The 22,800-nt window shown below is 39.0% G+C and overlaps 1 protein-coding gene across 1 annotated transcript in view; it reads left to right on the top strand.

Moving 5' to 3' along the window:
- The window catches only part of MAGI2 (membrane associated guanylate kinase, WW and PDZ domain containing 2), an 836,940-nt gene that overhangs the window by 756,821 nt on the left and 57,319 nt on the right, over positions 1-22,800 (top strand). Inside the window, exon 15 of the mRNA XM_045564147.1 lies at positions 1,597-1,845. Within this exon, the coding sequence (XP_045420103.1) occupies positions 1,597-1,845 (249 nt within the window). The remainder of the gene's footprint in view (positions 1-1,596; positions 1,846-22,800) is intronic.

The following is a 22,800-nucleotide window of genomic DNA, read 5'->3' as shown; positions in this document are numbered from 1 at the left end:
ATAAAAAGCATCCATTTTTTTCTTTTATTAAAACCTGATTAATTAGATCTTAAAGAAAAATCAAATTTACTAAATAATAATAAATAGCAGCCCAGGTCTCATTCATTCTGTGATTACAAACAAGAAATGAATACATTTTTGTAAGCCCATTTCTTAATCTGAGTATGTGAATAAAGGCAGCTCTTTCTTTAGGTATCAGTGTAACAAAACATCTCTTGTAGTCTTCTGTTTTTTCTCTCTGGCTTTTTCATTTCAAAAATGAATTGTAGCTTATAAAGTGGAGAGCCCTCTTTGGAACTTTTGCTAATTATTTTTAACTTGCCATATGAGACAACTTCCACATTTCTAAATAGGAGACCATATGTAGAGATCCAAAAAGGAATCATTAATGCTGATTATTTTCCATGTTATTGTTCCTCTGTTCCATAAACATCTTTTGAATACACTAATCAAATTGTAAGATGGAGATGAAACAGTCTATTGCTAATTACAGTATCCTAGGTGCCTGCATGAGATCCTTCCATCAGAGTGCCAATACCTAGCTAGTAAATTAAAATGACAAAATTCCTTCTGATTCTTTCTGATGACAGATCAACTTTTATTTCAAAACCTGCTTTCTCTTCACCACTAGCTTTCTATCATTTCTCCATGTAAACATGCCTGCTTTCTCATGAAAGTATTGGTTTGGTTTATCTGGTTGATAATATAGTATATTTTATAATACTATGGACTGTAAATGAAAAAGACCTCCTTGGAGATTAAAATTTGTAATTCCTTTGTCTGATATCATTATTAGCTTTGATCCTAGAGCAAGCAAACTACTTTTTTCAATGAAAACCTCAATTTATTTATTTGTTCCTTTAAACTACTTCATTAAGATATGGTTGATATACAAAAAGCTGTGCAAACTACGTTTAAGAGTATATTTCCTACACACAGGAAGCGAATTAACACTTCTAGGCTAGCAGAATATCATAAAATAGAACTATAGCTCTTTAGAAAAATTTATGATAGGTTACTTTACACAGACATTTCCTGGGCTGTTAGCCCTACTTAAAATACATCCCCAGCAGCATTTCTCACAGCGTGGCCTTGAAACTTGATCCATATTCCTGTGCCCAGTCTTCCCTAGACCTACTGAAAAACTTTTCCATGGGGGGGCCTGAAGATGTATATTTTCTACAAGTTCTTTAAGTGATTCTTATGTGCCATACAGTTTAGGATCCTGTATACTTGTTTTGTGATCATCTTCATTAAATAATTATTATACAGCTAAGAAGCTCATTATCTCAAACTTGGCATTGTCCCAGGAGTTTGCAGTGTTCACAAGAAGAACATATAAATAAGTAGCAGCACAAAGGAGGCTGATGAGGGGTTTAGCCTTTATTTGCTATGAAGGCTTAAACTGGGCCAAGGCCTGGGGGCTCCATACCTAGGTTGGTAGCCTTTCAAATGCTCTGTGTATGTAGGGGAAAGAGCAGCCAGTCAACCAGGCTTGTAACAACGCCAGTGTCTAGGACAGTGCCTGGTACACAGGAGGCATGCATTAAGACCCTTGTCAAATGATTGAGCGGCTGTGTATGGTATGCATTCCAGGGGAGCCCTGCCCAGAGAACGGGAGGAGTCCAGGCTCTGTATCAACCCACCACAGCTCTCCACGCAGTGACTACGCAACCTACACCAACAGCAACCACGCTGCCCCCAGCAGCAACGCCTCTCCTCCTGAAGGCTTTGCCTCCCACAGCCTGCAGACCAGTGACGTGGTCATTCACCGCAAGGAGAACGAAGGCTTTGGCTTTGTCATCATCAGCTCCCTGAACAGGCCTGAGTCTGGATCCACTATAAGTAAGTGTCTGATTTGCCTGTGTTTGAACAAGGGGTCTTGTCTGTATTTATTCTGGTGGTCAGGATGCTGGACAAGTAAAGCAGAGGACTGTTGTAGACACACTGTGTAGCCTGAAAGTCGCAGGCTATGGGCACACATAAGGCCTCCTTCACACTGACTAGCCAAACGTGGCTGACCTTTGGCTCAAGAAGATTGCAAGAACACAGCTAATGCCCCCCAATCCCTCAACCCCTATAAAAGCTCTTCACTCATTTGTAAATGGGGAAGAAAATAAAACAGAGTGATGTAGTAGTATTGCTATGAAAGGAGGGGTGCTCCTTTTTATGGGCTGGTCAGAGAATGCTTCTCTAAGGAAGTAAAAATTTTTTTTGAAAGCTGGTCAATAGAATAAAACCAGACATGCAAAGGATCTGGGGAAAATCAGTCCAGGCAGAAGTCTTAAGGTGGGAAGGAGGTCAGCCTTCAAGAAATGGACAGAAGCCCAGTGTGGCCGTGGTATAGTGAGCAATGGAGAGCGCATGAGAGCAAGACAGAGCCAGGCAGGAGCCAGACACGCAGAAGCAGTCTCAGTTGTAGTCTAAGCCCGTGGGAACCACTGGAGGGTTTTAAGCAGTGGACTGAAATCTTACTTATATTTTTAAAAGATGAGTCCAGCTGCTTGTGGAAATGGAAATCGGAGGGAAAGAAGGGGGAACAAGAGTGGGAGCACAGGATACAGTCAGGAGACCATTAAAACAGCCTTGCGGGTCCAGAGATAAGGTGCCTTCCCCAGGGTAGGAGCAGTGGATAAGGGAAGAAGCAGATGAATGCAACTTCTGAGGCTCCTCCAACACTCAAGTTCTATGAGTCTGCACAACAGGTGACAGCCAGAGGCCGTATTTCTCTTCCAATAGGCCATCTTAGTAGACTCTCAGGCTTCTTTGGTTGTTTTTCTTTCTGCAACACTATTTCAGAACTGGTTCAGCAGCCTGCAAGCAGTAGGACAGAAGAAGGGATAGGAAAACTTGTGCATTTTCCATGTTGAAGTGATTTGGCCCAAAATGTTGCAGATAGAAACCCCAAAATAAAGGAATGTTAAGAGAAAAATAAATAAATAATTGTATCCATGTTGTAGTCCTAAAATTCTTATAAACTGTGGTAGTTTTCAGCACATGGAGATAGGGGAAGGGTGAGTGTCAAACAATACTCAAGAAATTGAGAAGGAATGAGAACTTTATAAGATAAAGGTAATGTTATCCAAAAACCACCAGAACTACATGGAGAGAATTGCCCTGTTTAGCTTTTGCTTGGAAAAATTCAAGAGTGAAAACTATAGAAGCGTTAAACCTCAGCGAATATGTGCAGAAGCTAAATTACATCCATCTGAAAGTACAATTTCATTTCTCTCTTTCTTCATGATAAGCTGAAGAAATAAATCCAATCTTTAAGCATAAACTAAAAGCAGAATTCTGTCAGTACGATGGATTCACCAAGATTAAAAGGACACAAGACTAAAGATTTTCATGAATTATATAAGCAGCCTTCCAATAATTTACACTTGGGGAAAATGTTCACAGAGAGGTTTTGCAGCTATTCCAGTCTTTCAAATTGTTTATTGGGGCAGAATACCTAAAGGACTGGAATAAAAATAAGAAACTGCTTCCACAGTGAAAGTGTTAAGCATGCATTTAAAGTCTCAACTGTATTTGAAGTGTGACAGCTTTATTTCTAAATGTATAGGGGAATGTGTGTGTGGTGTGTGCAACGTGCGTGCACTTACTATGTAAAGAAACCACAAATACTTTTTCTGTTGCAAATAAAATCTGTGCATAAGTAGATTTGGAAGAGAACAAGTGCAAATGTTTATACTTAATATGTGAATATTTCTTCCTACCAAGTGACATCAGACTGACTTCAAAAGGACAATTGTAACCACTTTCAAAATGGTATTACTTTACATCAACCTGGAGAGTGGAAATATATCCTAGAGTTCATGATGCTTCGTAACTCCTTTTTTCACATGTTTATTTCTTTTCAATTTAGGGAGTTCGAAACACAGGCTGCCCCATGCTCTGTGGCAAAAGCAGCTATTACACCGATGGCACGTTGCATTTACAGTCTATAATTTGCAACATGCACCTAAAAGCTTCCTGGAGCTGCTGGTGCCTCATACTTAACATCTGTAATAATTTTGAACTCTGATTTTGAGGAGAAATGCTAAGAGCTTCATGAATGGAAAAGAGCCATCCGTGTGCCACAACGTCCATAGTCAAAACTATCAAGGGTCCTGGGGCGCTGTGCGACCAAGAGCGTTATGCTGTCAGGTGCTCAGTCATTACCAGGGCTTGTGTCCTTTTTCTCTTCATATCCTACTTGAGTCCAAGGATCATTAATGCATTCACTAGGTTTTTCCATGGCTACTGAAGCCTTTTCTTGGTGAACGAAGTGCTGTTTGCGTTTGATGGTAGCACCATTACATTTAGGCGAGGGTGGTGTGGTTCACAGCCTGGGTGCCACATGCTGCCTGGATTTGAAACCTGGCTTCATCTTTTACTATCCATGTGATCTTAAGGAAGTTACATAACCTCTTTGGGCCTCAGTTTCCTTGGTTGTAAAGAAAAGATCATTTTAATCCATAGGTCATGGGGTTGTGATGAGAGTTAAATGAATTAATACATGGAAGTGTTTAGAACAGCACTGGCTCAGAATAAGCACTAAATATGTCATTGCTGCTGTCTAGACCACCATCCCTGCTGGAAATACCTTTCCATTCCACCAGCTCACTCTTCTTGGATAGCACGGCGTTCACACTAGCTGTCAGTTCAGTTAGCCATTAGTCAGAGCCAACCACACCCCCAGGGCAGCTAAATCTGGGCAGCAGATGAGCATATCTCTAAGGACAGCTCCCCTTGCCCTCGCTCTCCCCATACGCTGACCTTCTGGGAGCACAGTCTTTCCCACCACCCCACCACCTGCTGCGTGGGTCAGCAGTGGGGGCAGCTAAAGCACTGGCAGCCAAGCCAGGCCAGCTGAGTGTGCCTTTGCTGAGGCTTTGAGCTGGAATGGCAAGTTCATCACCTCAGAATTCACAAGCCAATAAACTAGAAAGGCCATGTAAAACATCAAAATTTAGACTGGAAGCCAAGCCTTTTAGAATCTCCCTGCAAACATCATGACGCTATTGAATATTATCAGTGAAGAGGGAAGAGATGAAGAACCCAAATGTCAACTTCCCCTCCCTGGGGGTAGAGATACCTTCCACAGCTTCTTCAGCCATGCAACAACTTTGCCGGGGTGGGGAGGTATTAAACTAACTGGGATATTGGGAGCTGGGGTTCTGGGCTTATTTATTGCCTGGTATTTAGTAGTGCTCTTTACCAGAGCCTCACATATTTGTTTTCAAAATATTATTTCCCCCCAAAATAAAAAAGAACTTTATATCAATCAAGGTAATGAAGGAACAAACTGCTTCCTTCCGAGGCCAGTGACTCAGAAGGCCAACCATTGCTTGGAAGTAGACAGGTCGTAGAAGCCTCCTATCTGTAATGCAGAAAAACCCTTCTTAATTTGAAGGGAGAATAAGAAAGCTTCCTGAGCATTTTTGTCCCATTATCCAAAGTCTAAAGTATTTTTTTCAGAACTTAAAATTGGGCCCAAGGGAAAACAAAGTGGTTTCCAGACCAGAGCCTAGGGTAAGAATGAACTATAACAGGCAATTGCATTTCAAATACTTAAAAATATTTGAACAAAGATTTATATACAAGGTTATTCACTGCCATATTACTGATAAATATAGAAAATTAGAAATAATGCCAAAATGGGTAACTTTGGAATATTTGGGAAGTTCAAGGCATTTCCTGACATTGACTAACTGTTGTCCCCCTCACTGAGGTCTGTGTGCACAGGAGAAGACTCAGGTAGCCTTCTGACGCTGCGTGGATCAGACGCTTGCTCTATAAATTGTGCCAGGGGCTTTGTGCAGTGGAGTGGATAGGCTGGTCCTTGGGTCTCCCCAGCTCAAGCCCTCAGTCCTGACATCAGGTATTATTGCAAAGCTGTAACCTGTCCTTATAGGTGCTTCCTACCTCCTCACCAAACCTGCTTTCCTGCCAGAAGTTCCCAAGAAGGTCTTTGATACAAGTGATGAAATAAAAGAGACCCTTAATTTCTACCTTTTCTATACTTTGTCAGGAAGATAATGTTGGAATACATGGGGTAGACATACACAGCAGCTTGGACGTCAGTGTTGGAGACTGACAGCCTGTTGAGGGAATTTCTAAACTTAGATACAGGCCCATAACAAGCCGTCAGAACATACTCAGGATCGTAGCCATAGCACCAATCTAAACAGTCAACAGTGGGGGAACAAATGTTTCATTCCTTCCTTCCTTCATTTCTGTTCTCCCAGTGGCGCTGATTTGATTGCCTGTCTCATCAGCTCTGTCTCTGAAGACCTTTGTTTCCATGTGGGTACTTTCCCTGGTACAGGTTGGACTTTGGCTTGGTCATCTTGACTTCTTCCCCTAAGGCCACTGCGATCTGATGTTCAGGAGTCGGTTATCTCTGGCAAAATCCCCTGATGACTTCCTCAAAGTCCTCATGATATCCATGGGCTGTGGAGTTTAAAAATTATTCTAGAGATTCAAAATCTTAGCTAGCAGGTGTTTTATGACATTTTAAATCATTGTCCCTAAAAAGGATGAAATAAAACTGAACTAGTGGTGAAGTTAGTATTTTTTTCACCAAAACTCACCTCACCAACCACATAGCCACTAAATAACACTGAATTTAAGGAAGGCACGAAGTAAAACAAAAAGCCAAGATCTCTATACTCTTTCCCCAAAACAAGGAGATTTGAACTAAATGAAAAGAATATTGGACAATGAACCCAAGCCTCACACTAGCTTACCCACCAATTCCTGTGTCCCTTGAGCAAGTCACTTGGTCTTCTTGTGCCCCTTCCTTGTCTAAAATATAAGGGAATATGGTCTGTACAGCTTCTTCCAGCTCTAACTTACATTCTCCCATAAATCAGCATGGAAAATAAGGTAGTGGATTAGTTTTGTTGGAATATGAATAGTCTTGAGTAAGTTTGAGGCTTGGATCATATTTTTCATTAGCTTAAGCTCTCATTTTAACTCTCGTTACTTTCTTCTTTGATTATGTATTGAAAATGGCTCCTAACACTTTGAATTCTTATGTTCATCTCAACCTCTGTCAAGAAATGATCTGAAACAAGCACTTAAATACACTAAACCAGCTCCCCTTTTAAGGCAATTTAAGGCAGTTTTTTTTCCTCCCTCTTTCACATCATAGCACACTTGTAAAATGACAACATTTGTTTAACACACTGAGATAAAATAAATGAGGCTGCTGAAGGCAAGAGGCAACCCCCCCAGAAGGTTCTACCCCTCGCCCCCACCAAGCTGCACCCAATCATCTTCAGCTGTCTTGGCGTGCCTGCAACCTCTAGAACACTCTCCTTGTAATGGCACCATGGTTACAAAGCTCTGCCCTAAAGGGAAGCTTCCAAATAGCAACGAATAAGCACCTCATCTTATGCTTTGTTGGTTTAGGTTGTGGTGGTGGATTTTCTTTAAAACTTTATATTGAGATTTGCTCATTGATCACCTTAAAAACAGATAATAGGTGCAACTGGTGCTGTTACTGGTACCCTCTCTACGTCATTGTAAACTTTGACTCATCAACGTTCCATCTCCCAAAGTCATTGCATTGCTAGGAAGTTACTGAAAGCATACTTATGCAGTTGGACATTCCTATTAATATTTCTCATTGGTTTACAAACGCTGGTTCCCTTTCAGAGTTCTTAATCAGCTTTGCAACATGTAATATTTCCTTATTTCTTAAATGAATCTCTGCTTTGGATTCCTTCAGCAACACAATGCTTTTACTCTGGGCTTTTTTTTTTAATTTCAGGATATTATGAGGATACACACATTTTGGTAACATTTTATGTTGCCTCACCCAAGTGAGGTTTAGAGGCTTGCCCTTCCCCTCTACAGTGCACACCGTGTCCATTAGTTGTGAGTTTACCCCCCCAACCCCCTAATCCCTGGAGAGTATTACTACCGTGTGAGCACTATAGTGTTGATCAGTTAGTGCCAATTTGACGGCGAGTACATATGGAGGCTATTCCTCCATTCTTGTGATACCTCAGTGCGGATAATGGGCTCAAGCTCAATCCAGGAAAATATAAGAGGTGCTAGATCACTGTCATTTCTTATAATTGAGTAATATACCATTGTATACATATACCAAATTTTAATAATCCACTCATGAATTGATGGGCACTTGGGTTGTTTCCACATCCTTGCAATAGCGAATTGTGCTGCCATAAACGTTCGGGTGCAGATGTCTTTATTACAGAATGTCGTTTGCTCTTTTGGGTAGATGCCTAATAGTGCTATTGCTGGATCAAATTGTAGTCCTATTTTTAACTCTTTGAGGTATCTCCAAATTCTTTTCCACGGAGGTTGCACCAATTTGCAGTCCCACTAGCAGTGTAAGAGTGTTCCCGTTTCTCCACATCCTTGCCAGCATTTGTTGTTTTGGGATTTTTTATAGAGGCCAATCTCACTGGGATTAGGTGATATCTCATTGTGATTTTGATTTGCATTTCTCTAATGATTAGAGATGTTGAACATTTTTTGTATGTTTGCTAGTCTTTATTCTGTCTTCTTTTGAAAAGTTTCTGTTCATTTCCTTTGCCCATTTATTGATGGGGTTGTTTGATTTGTTCTTGTTGATTTTTTTAAGTTCTAGATAGATTCTTGTTATCAGCCCTTTATCGGATGTGTAGAGAGAAAATATTTTCTCCCATTCTGTAGGCTGTTTATTCGCTCTAATGGTAGTTTCCTTGGCTGTGCAAAAGCTTTTTAATTTGATCAGATCCCATTTATTTATTTTTGTTGATGCAGTGATTGCTTTGGGGGTCTTCTTCAAAAATTCTTTGCCTAGGCCAATGTCTGAAAGGGTCTTCCCAACATCTTCTTCTAGAATTCTTAAGGTTTCATGCCTTAGGTTTAAGTCTGTTATCCATCTTGAATTGATTTTTGTGAGAGGTGAGAGGTGGGGATCCAGTTTCAATCTTCTGCATGTAGCTATCCAGTTTTCCCAGCACCATTTATTGAAAAGAGAATATTTTCCCCAGTGCATATTTTTGTCTGCTTTGTCAAAGATTAGATTACCATATGCAGATGGTTTCATTTCCGGATTCTCAGTCCTGTTCCAAAGGTCTATGTCTCTATTTTTATGCCAGTACCATGCTGTTTTAGTTACTATAACCTTGTAGTACAGCTTGAAGTCTTGTAGACTGATACCTCCCAGTTTGTTCTTTTTACTTAAGATTGCTTTGGCTGTACGAGGTCTTCTCTGGTTCCATACAAAGCATAGAATTGTTTTTTCCAGATCTGTAAAGAATGATGATGGTACTTTGATAGGGATTGAATTAATTCTGTAGATTACTTTAGATAGTATGGACATTTTAACGATATTGATTCTACCAATCCATGAGCAGGGTAGATTTTTGCATCTGTTTACATCTTCTACAATTTCTTTTCTTAGTGTCTCGTAGTTCTCCCTGTATATGTCTCTCACATCTTTCATTAAAAATATTCCTAGATATTTAATTTTTTTGAGACTATTGTAAAAGGTATTGCACTTTTGATTTGAAATTCAGCTTGACTGTTATTGGCATATATGAATGCCTCTGATTTGTGTGTATTGATTTTGTATCCTGAGACTTTACTAAATTCATTTATCAATTCTAGGAGTCTCTTGGTTGAGTCCTTGGGGCTTTCTAGATATAATATCATATCACCGGCAAAGAGCGAGAGTTTAATCTCATTTGCCCCCATTTGGATGCCCTTAATACCCCTCTCTTGTCTAATTGCTCTAGCAACGACTTCCAGCACTATGTTGAACAGAAGCGGAGATAGTGGGCAACCTTGCATGGTTCCGGTTCTAAGTGGGAATGGTTTCAATTTTTCCCCATTCAATATGATATTGGCCGTGGGTTTGTCATAAATTTATTTGATAAATTTAAGGTATGACCTGCCTATTCCTATTTTGTTCAGAGTTTTTATCATGAAGGTGTGCTGGACTTTTTCAAATGCTTTTTCTGCATCTATTGAGAGAATCACATGGTCTTTGTTCTTGCTTTTATTTATGAGGTGAACTGCATTAATAGATTTGCATATGTTGAACCAGCCTTGCATCCCTGGAATAAAAACCACCTGGTCATGGTGAATTATTTTTTTCATGTGCTGCTGAATTCGAGTTGCTAAAATTTTGTTGAGGATTTTTGCATCTATACTCTGGGCTTTGAGTATGCTGAGAGCAGCTCACTTAGGAGCCACGATGGTGCCACCCACACTGTTCATGTGAGTCCTTTAATAACAGAAGAAATAAGGGGGGTGGGGACCCCAATTCCCCACCCTGCCCCCCGCAAATATTCGGCTTCTAAATATAAGTCATTGTCATCATCATAGAATAAGCAAGTGTCTTCATACTCTTTGGGGAAACTTACATATACAAAAAAGATAAGATTGTGTTCCTCATCTGCACTGATGTGTTCTAAATTATATAAGTCTTTTCACATTTATTGGTGTGACTTTCTGTTTCATGAGGTAGCCTAGAGTAGAAGTGGACTGCTATGGATGGAAAGTGCACCAAGAAAGACACCACTTTCTATATACAATCCAGTCTTTCTATAACAAGTTCTTGACCCTAATACCCCTGATAAAAATGTCTACAGGATAAAGTTCATCATGCCTCTGTCTCATTCGAGACCCTGGGTAATCTTGACACAGCTGCTTTGCACCAACAGGTTCCATTCCATCCAAGCTGGGTTAGTTACCTACTCTGTCCCTGAGCCCCTGTTTTTCCTACTGCCACTCGGAATGCCTTCTCTTATATGATCATAATTTTTTCTGAAGTTTCTCCCAGGCACTGTGCTGAGAATCTTACATTGTATTTAATCTTCATAGCACCCTGATGAGGTAGAGACTCTTGCCCTAACAGTAAACATCTCTCACCATCAGCTCAAAAATCTGATCTCTTAAACTTTGCCCGACCCCTCCTCCACCTCCCTCAAGTGTTTTCTGTAATTCCCACATGGAAATTCTTGTCTGTAAACCCAGCAATTGTTTACTGTTCCATGACTTCCCGGAATTCTGTTATTATGTCTGTTATTGTATCTATTATTGTCATTTTACTTCTCATGTGTTTATATTTTTCTCCCCTGCACACACAAAAAAATTGTAAGTTCATTAAGGGCAAGGAACAATGGCACTTCTTTGAATCCTTCTCAGTTCCTGGTAGGTGCTTTTCAAGGATTTTCATGTAACTAAGTTGATGAGATTCTCCTATAGTGGTCAAGGACAGTCATCATCAAAAGTGAAACTGTGAATGTGCTCTGCCCTAACTCACCCTGCACCTGAACCTCGCGGTTCATCCCTCAAAGGCAGCAAGATGTATTTTTGAGAATGGGTGAAGCAGCAGAGGGTCACTTAGGGGAGGAATTGTGTGCAAGTGGTCCTTGCCCAGCATGAGAAATTACCCTATAATAAAGTGGAACTGCAGCAGTGTCCCAGAATACAGATTTCCCACCAGTTGTTCTCAGCCTGGGTAAATGATCTGGTAGCCAGCTCAGGGTCTGATGAAGTCCCAGATGAGAGAGCACTCTAAGACGTCAGGGGCAGGGCAGCCGTCTGGTGCCTCTGGGTGGCCCCCCTAGGCCCACACGTCTGAGTTGCAAAGCCCTTGTCCTCTGAGGGGCCAGGCAGTGGCCTCGGTGTACTCTGATTCACCTCATCCTGGCACCGACTCCTCCAGGAATCGTTATCCATCTGTGTGAGCACCGCCTTAGCGATAATTATATGGTCCTAAACAGGAGAGTTTGGATGGCATCCCAAGCTCCTTAGAAAAAAGTATTACTTCACATTATTTATTCATTTCACAATCCTCATTAACAAAGCAACCCATTTCAGTTCCAAGTGAACAACTTCTGAATCACATTACTTCTTTATAGGATCATACTCAGCTAAGACCAGGATGAATAGGACCTATTGATTCAATCCCATTCTTTCAACAGTGAACATGACTAGTTTTGTTCCCAAATTAAATCCTGGCTGCCTGGGTCCTACCAGTAAGCAAAAAAAAAAATTTTTTTTGCATCATACTCTTAGAGTACTGTTGAACATTGAAGCATTTATTAACTAAAACAGACAAATGCAAACATTTCACTCTCCTAGCACTAACAAATTTAAAGATCATTAAATTGTAAGTCTGCAGTGAACACCATCATTCTTACTTATTCTCAAGAAGAGGAGCAATATAATCTATCAAAAAAATCTGTGAGTGCTCACAGTGCATTTTTTAAAATTCTGGACTATTTTTCTTATTATTTGAATGAAGCTCATGAATCATAAGTTTCTCCCACTGGGGAATCATTTTTCAGGAAAGTTTTTATTATTGTGTTCAAAGACTCTCCAGGCAGCAGCAGAAGGTGGATGTCTTCTTACCTTTAGCTATTCAGTTGTCTTGAAAGCTAATAAATGGGTGATCAGTGGCTGTTTCCTCTGGGTTTGTGTCCTGCAGCTCCTTCTTATTTACTAAATAGTACAGGGGGAGAGCAACTAAGAAGAAACCCCAGGTCTCATGTACAGAATGATCCTCTACCAATGGAGTATGCCTGCCCATCCCTCTCCCCTGGGGTTCAAACATATTCAGAGCCTGCAGGTCACTTTTGCAGAAGACACTTTTTCTTTATATTCTATTCCAGGCCTCATGTTGGATGAAATTCTCTGTAATTTTATTTTTCTTCTTTTTTCCCAACAATCAACCACATAAAAAAATATGTCAGGGAAATATCCTAATAAAGCTGATTCTACACGTGGAATAATTTTAAAAGCATGTTGTTGCTAAGTGGGTACAGTATTGTCACTTATCACCATTGTCCAACTATGTTGAAAGGGGTATCTTTTTTATTTGAATTGGAATAAATACCATTTCTTTTGATGCCCAACTTCCACCAAGGACTTAGGGAGTACCTCTGCTGAAACTCCTTCCTACCACAACAAATCTGGTAAAAGTTCTTTTTATTTGTGCATTTGACCATCAATAAACTTGCAATTTAAGCTAGATTTGTTCCCAACCAAACTATTCTCAGCACTTGGTTGGAGTCATTTCTAGAGATTAATCAGCCAGCCTTTTCTGGGTGATGAGTCAGATCACTAGGTATTCCTAAGGTTTTTACACTGTCAGAGAAAATTAACTAAATAGTAGAGTGTGTCATCAGCATTTTTATTTTTCAATCTGGTCTCTCCCAGATCTTATTTCTCTAACCTAGGCAAAGATTTGCTCCACAAAGATGCTCAGATGTTGGGTACCTGATGAACCCATCTGCTTTCGAGAGTGAAGTACCCAAAACCTTCTGTTCTAAGGCTATTTATCATAAAGATGTATATTTATGGATTCGTCATGAGAGGAAGTTCTTCCGCAAAGCAAGGAAGAGTGCATATCATAAAAGACTTTGCCCTTACGGTTTTCCAGCATAGAGCAGCTGATATTGTGTGAGATAGAAGAAGAATATTTCAACGTAGAAATCTTCATTCAAGTTTTATTAGGCTTGTTAGATAAACAGCAAAATGAAAAATAGCTACATTCCCATAGGCACTTGACAAAAATTGAAGTAGAATAAAACCTGGGTGACAAACTGGCCACTGATATTGATGCCTTCTGGAGCTAAGTCACTCCCAGCTCCAGTCAACGTGTATGATCACAAGCTTTAAAGCAGACCTCAAGGTACCTACATTCCTATCCTAGCTTAATTTATACACACTGTATCTGTCACTCTTGTGAGATGGAGGCAAGCTGTTACCCAAACACACTTTCCAGATATAAAATGAATACATTAGGCCCTCCGTACAGCTACTGCTGGTGCCTTCCTTGAGGTTCTAGGTTAGCACTGTGCAGTAGAACTTTCTGCAATGATGGAAATGTTCTATTTTGTACTATACAACACTGTATCCACTAGCCACATGCGGTGTGGAGCATTTGAAATAAGGCCAGCATGACTAAGGAATTGAATTTTTAATTATCTTTAATTTCAATTAATTTAAATGGCCACATTGGACTGCACAGCTGTGGAGTATTTAGTGGCCTTTACATTACCTGCCTGCTTCCAGTCTCATTGCCACTCTCCCTATACTTCAGTCCACACTTTACACGACTACCGTCGTACACTTTCTAAAACAAATCGGATGATACCACTCATTAATAACTCTCATAATCCATTAATGGCTTCTGCTTTGGCTATATCAGATCAATGCCAGTCCCAGGCATAGCCATTACGGCCTGTCACAACCTGTCCTTCCTTCTTTATCCCAGGGCTCACCACCGTCTATGCTCACTGTACTCCCACACCCCACAACATAGAACTTGCTGACCCACAGGGCTGTGCCTTTGCAAATCACGTCACCTGTGCCTGTGATATGCCCCCACCCCCATTCTTGCCACCTGGCAAAGTCCTGTTTGTCTTTTGTAACTCCGATTAGGCAGCATTTCCCATTTGAAAACTTCCCATGCCTTCTACTCTCCCCTGCCCACCTCCTCCTCCTTTCTCCTGCTCTTTCAACATCAGTTTCGGGGTGGGGGGGGGGAGGTTTTTTTTCTTATATTGGGTTTTTTCTTTATTGCTTAGCTTTATTTATTTACATCCAAAACCTCTTTATCTCCTGCTTTTTCACTATCTTCCCATTGTAAGCTTTAATTTGTATATATTAATAGTAAAATTTACCCTTTTTAGTCTATAGTCTGGACTTTTTTCCATATTTAGCTATAATTTATTTAATACTTACTATGTTCCAAGCGTTGTGCTAAGATTTTTAGGTATGTTATATCATTTTTTTTATTTCAGCATATTACAGGGGGTACAAATGTGTAGGTTACATATATTGTCTTTGCCCCGCCTGAGTCAGAACTTAAAGCGTGTCCATCCCCCAGACAGTGCACACCACACCCATTAGGTGTGTATATACCCATCCCCTCCTCCCCACTCCCACCTGCCCAACAGCTGATGAATGTTACTACTATATGTGCACTTAAGTGTTGATCAATTAATACCAATTTGATGGTGAGTACATGTGGTGCTTGTTTTTCCATTCTTGTGATACTTCACTTAGTAGAATGGGCTCCAGCTCTATCCAGGATAATACAAGAGGTGCTAGATCACCATTGTTTTTTTGTGGCTGAGTATACTCCATGGTATACATATACCACATTTTATTAATCCACTCATGGATTGGTAGGCACTTGGGTTTTTTCTACATCTTTGCAATTGTGAATTGTGGTGCTATAAACATTTGAGTGCAGATGTCTTTTTTATAGAATGTCTTTTTATCCTTTGGGTAGATGCCCAGTGATAGGATTGCTGGATCAAATGGTAGTTCTACTTTTAGCTCTTTGAGGTATCTCCATATTGCTTTCCATAGAGGTTGTACTAATTTGCAGTCCCACCAGCAGTGTATGACTGTTCCCATCTCTTTGCATCCACGCCACCATTTATTGTTTTGGGACTTTTTGATAAAAGCCATTCTCACTTGAGTTGAGTGATATCTCATTGTGGTTTTGATTTGCATTTCCCTGATGATTAGAGATGTTGAGCATTTTTTCATAATTTTGTTGGCCATTAGTCTGTCTTCTTGTTGAAAAGTTTCTGTTCATGTCCTTAGCCCACTTTTTAATGGGGTTGTTTGACTTTTTTCTTGCTGAGTTCTATATAGATTCTAGTTATCAGCCCTTTATAGGATGTGTAGCATGTGAATATTTTCTCCCATTCTGTAGGTCATCTATTTGCTCTCGTGATAGTTTTCCTTGGCTGTACAAAAGCTTTTTAATTTGATCTGGTCCCATTTATTTATTTTGGTTGTTGCTGTGATTGCCTTTGGGGTCTTCTTCATAAATTCTTTCCCTAAGGTGATGCCTATAAGAGTTTTTCCAGCATTTTCTTATAGAATTCTTACAGTTTCATGCCTTAGGTTATCCACTGTGAGTTGATTTTTGGGAGAAGTGAGAGGTGCAGATCCTGTTTCAGTCTTCTACATGTGGCTATCCAATTTTCCCAGCACCATTTATTGTGTAGTCTGAATTTTGACAGTTGTGTTTAGTTATAACTTCTGCTACAATGAAGTCAACCCCTTCACCCACTCCCAGCCCTGGCAACCACTGATTTGTCTTCTGTTCTATAGTTTTGCCTTTTCCTGTATAAATAGAATCATATGGTATGTAGCCTTTTTAATCAGCTTCTTCCACTTAGCATAATGCATTTTAGATCCTTCCATGTTGTTTCATGTGCCAGTATTTGGTTCCTTTTTAATTGTTGAATAGTATTCTATTGTATGGATGCACCCTAGTTTGTTTAACCATTCCCTAGCTGAGGAGCATTTGGGTTCTTTCCTGGTTTGGGTGATTACAAATAAAGCTGCTAATAAACCTTTGCATATAGGTTTTTTGGGGGGAATTGGTTTTATTTCAATTGGTAAATATCTAGGAGTGAAATTGCTGGTTCATATGGTACCAATTTCCAAAGTGGTGGTACCATTTTGTGTTTCAGTGTAAGAGTGTTCCAGATGCTTCCCATCATTGGTAGTACTTGTTATTTTTAGACTTTGTAGTCTTTCCCTAAAGACTAATGGTATTGAAAATTTTTTCGTGTGCTTTTTGCCATCCATATATCTCCTCTGGTGAGGTTTCTTTTGTTTTTGGGTTTTCGGTTTGTTTGTTTGGTTGGTTTGGTTTGTTTGTTTGTTTGTTTTTCTCTTTTGGTTTCTTCTGTCTCCAGTATAATTAGCGCTTCACTACGAACAACAAAACACATTTTGAAGCTCTTCAGTCCTTTTGTCATTTCTCTTGTTAGAGTAATGAAAGTCATTTTATGATGATGGTCTCAGATACAATTATTATGGGAAAATGTTTGCTTAGTAAGAGTGAAACACATAGTTTTATTATATAATGCTTGAAAATATAAGTCATGAGAGAAAATACATATAAGCAGAAATCCAAATGAAGTTAAAATGTGCAGTATTTTGGTAAGAAGGATAAGGATAAGAAAGAAATACCATGTGTGGTGATGCTCTCACTTTTCAAGTGAGGAAACTGACATAATTTATTAATATTTGACCATTCAGAGGTCACACTGCAAATTGTTTTCAAAGTTAATATCAAGATTTTCTAGCTCCTGAACACTTTGCTTGGGGGTCTTTTCACATTTAGCTTTACCAGTCATGCAAAATTGCATTATTTCGAGTTAAAACATACTACATATCCTGTTAGTGGAACTTTGGCTTATGTGTGAAACTGAAGAACCAATAAATATTCATGTAATCTTCTGGATAACATATTGAAAAGGACAGCTGGCTCAGGAGGGATCATTTGCCTGGGTATCTGTTTCCATTTATATTAAGAAAATATTCCAAGAAGTTATTATCTGCCGAAGGGCTTAGGGGAATACAATGGAAGTCTGATATTGCATCTGATTGCTTTTGACATTTACCTATTGTAACAGGGAAACTGTGTGAAGATAGCCAAGTGACTTTTTACAAAACACAATTTCAGAAGCTATAAAAAGAAAAAGGGGATGGCAGAGATAAAATACACTGCATCTGTAAAAATGAGAAACATGACTTGTCAGCAACACCTGCTTGTAACTATCAACTATTTCTATTGGGCCTGCTGAGAAATTACTCAGAGCCAAGTACATTGATGGGTGTGAAGTCTCATGTGCTTCAGAAGGCAGTCAAGAGATACAGAGGAGAGAAAGAGTGTTGTTTTATTGAACATTTTTAACCCAAAACCTGGGGTTGAGGAAATGTAATTTTTATGACATTTTCTGAGCACTTGAAAAGAAATCAGTTGTCCTTTATATTTTTATCTTTCAAGGCTACAGGAGAAGACAGAACTTTTAAAGTTTAAGTATGTAAAGTATTTCACAACATTTTTCCAAATAGATTTGAAATCTCAAACTGGGACACCAAAATATTGATTGCATCAACTGATTTAAATTTACAGAAGATATTTTCAATTTCTAATTGGTGGTGGTAAAATGATAACATGCTTCTCTCCTCTCATTTTGTAGACCCCAAATAGTGATAGTAAATGAATGAGAAAAGGAGTGGGCAGGAGTAGGCAAGATATTTTAAAGACAAAAAAGTAGCAATTCATTTAGGAGGGCAAAGGAACCAAAAGAAGATATGGATAACATAGACCCACTCATTTCTTTGGAAACTCAAAGAGGCTCAGAACTTAAAAAACTCAGGACAGAATGGAACACAACAATCATGACCACCAGGTGTGAAATTTTTATTTTTAAAATAAAAAGACAAACAAGCAAATATGAAAGAAATGAAAGAAAACTAGAAAAAATTATGGGTATAATCCAGGGAACAAAAGAAGGCTTCAGAAACTTCTCATTTAGAACTAGAGAAAGATATGAGAAGTTATTTACTATGAACCAAATGTTTATGTGCCCCTTCAAAACCCATGTGCTGAAGCCCTAATCCCCAAAGCAATAGTATTTGGAGATGGGGCCTTTGGCGAGTAGTTAGGTTTAAATGAGATCATGAGAATAGAGCCCCATGACCCATCATTAGTGCCCTTATAAGAAGGTGAAGAGACCAGAGTTCTCTCCAACACATGAGGCTACAGCAAGAAAGTGGCTGTTTTAGTCGTTTTTTGCTGCTATAAAGAATATCACAGACTGGGTAATTTATAATAAACAGAAATTTATTGGCTCACAGTTCTGGAGGCTAAGAAGTCTAACACCAAGGTACCAGCATCTGTTGAGGGCTTTCCTGAGCTTTCTTGCTGTGTCATCCCATGGCAGAAAGAGAAAGGGCCAAGAAGGGGCAAGCACCAATCTCATCATGAGGGTGGAGCCCTCATGACCTAATCAGCTCTTAAAAATTCCACCTCTTAATACTGTTAAAATGGCAATTTAATTTCAACATGAGGCCAGGCACAGTGGCTCAGGCCTATAATCCTAGCACTTCGGGAGGCTGAGGCAAAAGGATTGCTTGAAGCCAGGAGTTCGAGACTCCCTGACCAAGAGTGAGACCCCCATCTCTCCAAAAAAAAAATAGAAAAAATCAGCTGGGTTTGGTGGCACACGCCTGTTGTCCCAGCTACTCAGGAGGCCTGAACCCAGGGGTTTGAGGTTGCAGTGAGCTATGATGATGCCACTGCACTCTTGCTCAGGTGACAGAGCAAGACCCTGTCTCAAAAAAAAAAATTTCAGCATGAGTTTTAGAGGGGATAAACATTCAAACCATAGCAGCAGCTATCTGTAAACCAGGACGATGGCCCTCACAAAGAACCCAACCATGTTGGTAACTGATCTCAGATTTCCAGCCTCCAGAACTGTGAGAAATAAATGTTTTTTGTTTAAGCCACTCAGTCTATGCTACTCGCTATAGCAGCCCTAACTGGAAGACAATATTATAATCTTATGTTATGTAAATTAAAACATAATTCTACAAAGAAGAAAATCTGATTAAAGAAGAATCTTTTGACACTGAAAATATTCATGACTGAAATTAAAACTTAATAGGAAAATTGGAAGATAAGGTAAAGGAAATCTTTAAGTAGGACAAAAAGAAACAAAGTATGAAAGAAGTGATAAGAGAAGTAGCAGACCAACCCAGGAAGCCAGATATCTAATAAGAGTTCCCAAAAGAGAGGCCAGAGAAATGGAATGGAAGTTATCAGAGAAATAGTGTAATAAAAGATCTCAAAACCAAAGTAAAGGAAACAAGCCTCCATACCAAGAAAGAACCACACCAAGATGCACTATTGCAAAACTTTAAGATAGAAAAGTATAGGGACCCTCTTAAACATTTTCAAAAAGAAAAGGCAATATAAGTGTATTACATAAAAGCAACAAAAATCCTAATGGGTTCATGCTTCTCAATAGTAATACTGGATGCCAGAAGACAATAAAACAATGCCTACAAATTTCTGAGGAGAAATTATTTTTTCAATCTAGAATTTCATACAGTCAGAATTCTAAGTCAGAATTCAATCAAATGAGAAGGTAAAAATAAAGACATTTTCAAGCACTAAGAATTGAAAAATTATTAATACTGTTTCCCAGGCATGGTTTCTTAGAAAGCTACTGTAGGGTATGCTCCAGCAAAATTAAAGAGTGTATCAAAAAAGATGACACAAAGTTTGAGAAATGTGCAGTCCACCTTGGAGTGCAACAACAATCCCCAGGATAACATTGTGCAGTAGACTGGAGAGCAACCTTCCTAACCTCTAGAAGGAAGGTCTTCAGAGGAATAAATTGAATAGATGACTTGAGCAGCTTTGAGAATAACAATTAAGGATATGCAGACAGCATATCATGGAAGTGCAGGGGGAGACGTAATTACAAACCTTGATTCAAAGTGGGGGGTGGGGAAAGGAAACTACAAAGAAAGAAATGAAATCGCAAACACTTCAGTGAACAAGATTTACATTGTAAAACCATAAACAATAATAACTGGTTTCAAAATAGTGATAAAACTATTTGGGGACAGAGAGGAGGTGGGATGCAGGATAAGAGTGTTAAATCCTCTATTATAATAGGAATTAAATAGATATTGATTGAAGTTGATAAAATGAGAAATAGCCATATTAAGAATATTATTAGAAATGTGGAGAAGAAACTGCTGAAAGATTTAAAATGTTTGCCTTTGGGTCACAGAACTGAAGAGGATGGGGAAGGTTTGAGCAAGAGACTAGAATTTTTCACTGTAAGTGCTCTGGTAGTATTTAATTTTTAAAATTTATACATATATTACTTCACTTAAATTCCTTTAATTATAAGAGATTTCCAGTCACTAGAGGATTGTTTACTTTGCCCCTTTTACATTAAGATGTAAATTTTGAAATTTTTATACAATTTTACCATTTTGTAGAATAATCTACTTTTTTCTAGTAAGAATTTGATAAGCCTTGGCAACCCCTTATTCAGAAACTGATTGTCATCATAAAATTGAGCAAGTAGCCCTTTGAAAGGCAGATTTGCATGTTTGGTATGGGAGTATAATACCACACTTCAACCCTGCAACTGTTTTTTAAAAGGGTAAAACAACTTGTTTTTCTGTTCTCCAGGAAAGAAACCCTTTATCATATTTTAATATCAATAACTCTTTGAATTTTTTCCATTAATACTGAATCAGTTTGCTGGTTGGTTATTTGTAAGCAAAGCTGACTAAAAGCTGTACAATTTTACTCACTAAAATTAATCAAGTTGAACAGCACAGAATTTCATCTTGTACCCATTAACTGGAAAGTCCTGGGTTGCTGGTTTTATTGAGTGATAGAAATATGTATCCTTTTCTAAGTCTTTGGGAAAAAATACCAAAAAGCCTGAATAGGGTTGATATTTGGCTTAGTGAGACCAGATTTTTTATCATGACTTTCAGACCAAAGCATGTCAGAAAGGATGTCTCAACTATTTAGAAACTGGCAAGGTGACTTCCAGGGATACACAGAGAAACAGGAAGTATCTCTACAGAAGAAAAAGGCAGATCTACAAATGGAACTGTTTTTCCTTGTTTCTGTCCAACTCCTCACTCCCCATACATCTACGGATTTGAGGATCATGACTATTCTGAAGTCTCTTTGGTTCCTGCCACTCTAATGTCTAGACATTGTGTCAGACATTCCCTTTGTCAGAAGGGAAAAATCATATCAAAAGAATACACAAACCCCTTGGTAGATATCAATATCTACTTAGAGTTATATAATGAAAGAATATTTGCTTTGTAGATGACCCAATAATGAGGGACTCATTACATAAGAATAGTTTTCACAATTGAATAAGAAAATCAAGGCAATTTTTAGACCTCTTGAATCGATGTCAGAAGAATCAAGGGTATTTAAAAATATACTTAACAGAAATTAAATGGATTACCTTTTTAGTGATGTACACAGGAGTGGGAAATGCAGCCATAAGAGAAAAGGATTGTTTTTGCTTCTTTTCTGCCACCCACTTTTCTGGTGATTTTCCTTGGTAGCTGGACCCGATTCTCATTTACATCTTCCATTGCAGACACTAAAAACAATGGAACCATGAAAGGAAGAAAGACATTACAGATATATCTATATAGGATCAACTACATAATTTTCAGGGCCCGGTGGAAACTGAAAATGTAGGGTCCTTGTTCAAATATTATTAAGAATGTCAAGATAGTGACAATAGACCATTGAACCAAATGCCAAGCCTGTTAGAGCACTGGGGCCCTGTGTGACTGCACAGGTCACATGAAGCCAGCCCTGTGTCTACAGGCCTATCAAATATTCCCAAACAACAAAACCATTTTAACCCAGCCCGTGTTCCAGGGTATAACAGTCAAGTCATAGCTAATTACAATTCCTAATGCCATGAGACTTATTTAAATTATCAGTTCACTCTCAGTATGAGAATTTGTTAACAATTGGTGTAAAATAAAAGCATAAATGGTAATATATGGCTGCTGAGTGTTCTTTCTCTCCAGCCATATAGTTAATACTTTCTATATGATGATTTCTGCCCTTGGAAACATGAGTTCAGTTGGGCTCCCAAATTGCCAGTGATGGGCCCCTCTTCCCATTCTCCTGTCTGACCATCTGCTTATTACCAACTGCAGGATAACTAAACTGTTCAACCACAAGAGAATGACTCATGGGTGCTAGGGGGGAGAAAATGCACTTTTTGAATATGCAGTCCTTAAAACACCAGCTGTTCAATTTTGGGTTTTGCAAATCAGTTGGCTATGAATTTCAGGGAAGACGTTTTCGTCTTTGGAAAGCTAAAATTCACAGACTTCTAGAGGAAAACAAGTCATGCCGTCTGCTTTTTCATAATTTTACCACAAAGAAATTTTAAATACAAAACACATGTTTTTCCCACTTCACCCCCTGATGACAAA

The sequence above is a fragment of the Lemur catta genome, chromosome 11 (genome assembly GCF_020740605.2).
Source record: "Lemur catta isolate mLemCat1 chromosome 11, mLemCat1.pri, whole genome shotgun sequence".
Classification (NCBI taxonomy): Eukaryota; Metazoa; Chordata; class Mammalia; order Primates; family Lemuridae; genus Lemur; species Lemur catta.
This window is presented reverse-complemented; position numbering and strand designations above follow the sequence as displayed.